The sequence below is a fragment of the Calidris pugnax genome, unplaced genomic scaffold (assembly GCF_001431845.1).
Source record: "Calidris pugnax isolate Ruff unplaced genomic scaffold, ASM143184v1 scaffold9, whole genome shotgun sequence".
Taxonomy (NCBI): Eukaryota; Metazoa; Chordata; class Aves; order Charadriiformes; family Scolopacidae; genus Calidris; species Calidris pugnax.
In genome coordinates this window covers 1,653,809-1,658,206 of record NW_015090778.1, presented here as the reverse complement: position 1 = coordinate 1,658,206, position 4,398 = coordinate 1,653,809, and the positions used below count along the sequence as shown (strand labels likewise).

Genomic DNA, 4,398 nt, shown 5'->3' with positions numbered 1-4,398 from the left:
GGAAAACCCCCCCCCCCCCCCCCCCTACTCTGGCCCTGCCGTCGGCCACGCTGCACAGACTTTCTTTGGCTGGAAAAACCAAGATCTCGCAGTCTGTCCCGAGGGCTACAGAGCGTGGGGCGGGAGGCTCCGTCTGCACAGGACAAGGGACGCGTCACCACTGCTCATACCAATCTGGACACAACAAAACAAAACTGGAGTGATCAGCAGGCCAGTCCTGGGCCAAGTAGAAGGAACCCGGACCCGTGCGGGGAGGGTTTGTGCTTTGGGGATTCCAGGCTGGTTTTGTGCCTAATTGCCCTGCACAGACAAGCTCAGGCAACACTCGCTTCACTAAGACCGGGCGTCCGTTTTGGATTTCACTATCGTGATGACACTAGTGGTAGCAACCTTGCCAGGGACGAGGGGCCCCATACTGGAGGAGAGAGGCCCCCGCGCAGGGGTCACGGGGCTCCGGGCCACGGTTCTGGCGAAGTTCTGGAGAGCCTCGTATTTGGAGCGGAGAGCATCGAGTTCCATTTTCATGCTGGCGTTCTCGGAGGCCAGCTTCTCCACTTCTTGCTGCAGCTCTGCCTTCTGCTTCTCCAGTTCCTCCTTCTGGGTAACGCGCTTGACCCTGCAGCTGGCCGCGTAGCCCCGGTTCTTCAGCGTGCGCCGACGCTGCTTCAGCTGGATGATCTCCTCCTTCGACAGGCCCCGCAGATGCTGGTTCAGCTCCCGCACGGACATGGTCACCAGCTCCTCATCTGTCAAGCTGGTCCCATTCTCGCCTGGCTCCCGCTTCACCTGGAAGAGAAGGTGGGACACCCTCGTGAGACCTAAAGCCGGGGCACCCGCTGCCCGCGCCCCGTTCCTGCACCCACCGCGTTACCTTCAAGGCCTTGTTTCCTTTGTTGGGGGTCGTCATAACACGACAGCCTTGTCAATCAGGTTCTGGAAGGGAAGGAAGGAAAGGTTAGCCCCCCAGGACACAGCAGACCCCGTGACACCCCCACAGCCGGGTCCAGCAGCAACAGCCCGTCCAGCAGCTGTACATCCCACCCCCTTCTCCCAGGGTGACACTCGACAAACACCCACCTGAGCTGAACTCACAAGCAGCAGATTCTGTCCCCGAGCAGAAACTGCTGCCCTTCCACACCCCTACTCCCACGGTGACTTTGTGACAATGCTGTTTTGGTTTGGTGTTTTTTTTTTTTTTTCACTTGGGGTGGGGGAAATTTAAAAAAACTAGGAGGAGTCAGAATACACGGAAGCCACATTTTTAAAAATAGCCTGGCAGGCAGCGGGCTGGGTCCAGAGCAGGGCTGCTCAGGGCCAGTCATGCTGACTCAGCACACCGGCTTGCTGCGCCTCCTGCTCCCAGCCTCATCCCCGTCACTCCTGGGGACAGCACGGCAGCCGTGGCTCCAGCACCCTTCCCACGGGTGCCCAAGCACAGCACAGAAACCCCCCAGGACAGGAGTCCTACCAGACCCCAGGTGCCCCAAGGACCCAAGCCCGTACGGTTCGAGAATGGGCGACCCTGGGCAGGGAGCGCAGGGAAAGCCTTTGCCTCCATGACACCCCTTGCTGGGCACCACTGCCGCGCTCGCGCCTCTCCAAACTTTTTCTCCTTCCTAGAAAAGCCACCACATCCAGGTTCAAGTCAAAGTTCTGCACCCAACCGTTCCCAAGGAGCAGGAAGACAACTCAATACTGCAGCACAAGGGAATCCCATCACGAATTTGGGCTGATGCCTCAGCAGCCTTCACCTCTCCCAGTCTCACAGAAGGGACCCCAGCTGTAGGTCTCTCCTGTGAGAAAGCCCCTATCTGTCCCTGCACTGCCAGGGCACAGACCCATCTTCTCCCTCCCTTATCTTCAGAGCCAAGGTATGCTCATAAGAAAGCAAATTAAGGGCAACCAAAACCAGAGGAGAACAAACCCCTTCATTGCCACAGGAGACATGTCCAAGCTCCTCTCCTGTCCCCACATACCTCCTCCCCTCAGGCTTTAGTTCAGAGTGCTACTGCACTGCCCAATTGATTAATCCACTCGGATATTACTCGCCTCAAACAGCCAGGAACCCCACACCTCCTTAAGCAAGGCAAGGGTTCCTGTGCAAGCACGGTCTACAGACACCTCTGCACCTTTTGTCTCTCCACTGCCAAACAGTCAACAAGAATTGTGTGTGCTACCGCTTCGCTCAGCGTAAGAGGCACTGATGTACGGTCGTAGCCAAGAACCAGATGCACAAGTCAGCAAATACGAATTTATGCTCTTCTAGCAGCTGTGGCGCAGGCTCCCCGCAATGCATCTACCACCTAGTAGAGGTGAACGGGGTCAGCATTCCCCGGGACACCGGCAGAGACGCTCCCAAAGCCTCCAGCCTGCCAGCAGGGAGGCTATTTATACCCAGAGGACAATGCTTCCAGCGAGATGTCCGCTACAGCCCGACCGTGCCGGTGCGGAAAGGGTCACTTTGCCATCCAGGGAAGGGAGCTGCAGAGCAGCAGGCTGACACAGGAGGGACAGCACACGGACAACGGCTTCACAAAAACCCATTATTTCCTCCCTCTTTCCCATACCGTTGTGTTTCTTTGCTCTGCTCCTACTTGGCAAAGAACACGGCTGCTGGGGATGGGGGGAGAAGGAAGGGAATAGCTGGGGACACCGGTAATGTCACCCCCGCAGCACCTCTGTCGAGGGCAGGTGTGGCCAGTGGGACCACCAAAATGTGTTTTGCCTCGTGGCGCTGAAGAATTCCCAGCTGCCTGGCAAGCACTCAAGCTTCCTTCGTTCCAGCAGAGCTGAAATAAAACAAACCAGGCAGCAAACGCACGGCCTCAGGCAGGGCGTTGGGAAGAGAGCACCTTGGGGTGCGCTGGGGAACACGCCGGGGGGCTGGCACCATCCAGATCCCCCTTCCCAAGGGCATCAAAAGGAGACACAGCAACACATAAATCAGTCAGAATGAGAAGAACCACCCCAAGGCTAGTTGTTGGCTCTTTTTTGGGTCCCGTTTGAAGGACCAGAGACAGGGCTATTTGGCAGCTCACGGAGAGGACGCCCAGAGAACTAGCACCAGGAGAGAGACCAAACTTGGCCTAAACTCTCCAGACTGCTGATTGCTCAGCTTTTGATCGCTTCCTGAAAAAAGATCAACGGTGAGAAGTGCCAAAACGCGATGACTGCAACGGAGAAAATGCAGCCTCAACACATTTCCCCAGAGCTCAAAAGGCCTGAACTCAGCACAAGCGCAGCCAATTCTCTCCTCGGCTGGGAGGCAGCGCAAGGGAGGTGACAGCACCGCGCATGAGTCAACGCAGGCCCCATTCTCCACATTCCTGATCGCAGAACCGTGCCACGAGCCCCGTGTAAACACGGTGACGTCACCCCCTTCCAGCGCAGGCCGGCCCGGGGACGACACCGGGAGGGAAGGCGAGCGGGAGACCCCCTCGGTAGGGACCCGGGGGGCAGGGGAAGGGGCTGTGTCCCCCACAAAGGGTCTCTGTGGTGGCCCCGGGCAGGTGGAGGAGCACGGTTCACCGGCAGCAGGCGGGGACGCCGCACGGGAACGCTCTCTCCCGGTGTGGATTTCATACTCTTGTTTATTTTGCTTTCTTCCCAATGGGCTCACACAGCCCTCCCAGGAACCCAAACAAACGGGGTGACCCCCCCCCACCTTCCAATTCCACACAAAGTCAGGACAGCGCTTCTCCTGAGCCTCCCCCCAGCCCCGTCTCTCCCCACGGGGGTCCCCTGGTGACCCCAAATCCCACCCAGGGCAGCTCAGCAGCAGTTCTGCCCTCCGGGGATGTGCCCACACAGACGGTCTGAGCTCTGCTGACACGGGTGAAGGAAGGGGGTGGCTCTGGGAGCCCCCTCCCAGCCTGTCAGAGGGTCTGGACATCAATACCCCCCCCCTCCTGGCGCACACAAACACACACAGGCGCTCGGTGCCGGTCACAGCCTGCTCCCCGGTCCCACCGGAGAGCCTTCACTTCCCACTACCGGGGGGGACCCACTCGGCCCCGATGACACTGCAGCACCAAGCAGACCCCCGGTCCCAACCCATTCCGGGGGGGTTCCGCTGGGCGGCGATCCCGCAGCCCCCCACGGAACGGGGGCCACAACCCCGCACGTCATCCCTCGGCTCCCTCCCGGTGGGCCCGGCCCCGGTAACGGGAGGGCGGCGGTGAGCGTGTTCCATCCCCCCCGCGGCCGAGCCCCCCACGCCGGGAAACGGCCACGGGCGATACGCCGCCGTGTCCCGCCGCCCGCGGGGGGAAAAGCACCGAGCCAGGAGGCCGCCCGCGGCGGGAGCAGGTCGGGGAGGACGGTCACCGGGGAACCCGCGGGGCCACCGCCCCTACCGGGAGGGGGGACCCGCCGCGGGCCAGGCCGCGGCCGCCGCGG

At 60.6% G+C, this 4,398-nt stretch overlaps 1 protein-coding gene across 1 annotated transcript; it reads right to left on the bottom strand.

Moving 5' to 3' along the window:
- Nucleotides 1-28: 28 nt before the first annotated feature.
- MAFG (v-maf avian musculoaponeurotic fibrosarcoma oncogene homolog G) lies at nucleotides 29-1,203 on the bottom strand. The gene is made up of 3 exons (XM_014953540.1): nucleotides 1,093-1,203; nucleotides 872-933; nucleotides 29-786 (listed from the first exon to the last, which is right to left on the bottom strand). Exons 2-3 carry the CDS (start codon nucleotides 905-907, stop codon nucleotides 334-336), a joined length of 489 nt encoding a protein of 162 aa, XP_014809026.1. The 5' UTR covers nucleotides 908-933; nucleotides 1,093-1,203; the 3' UTR covers nucleotides 29-333.
- Between the last annotated feature and the right edge of the window lie 3,195 nt (nucleotides 1,204-4,398).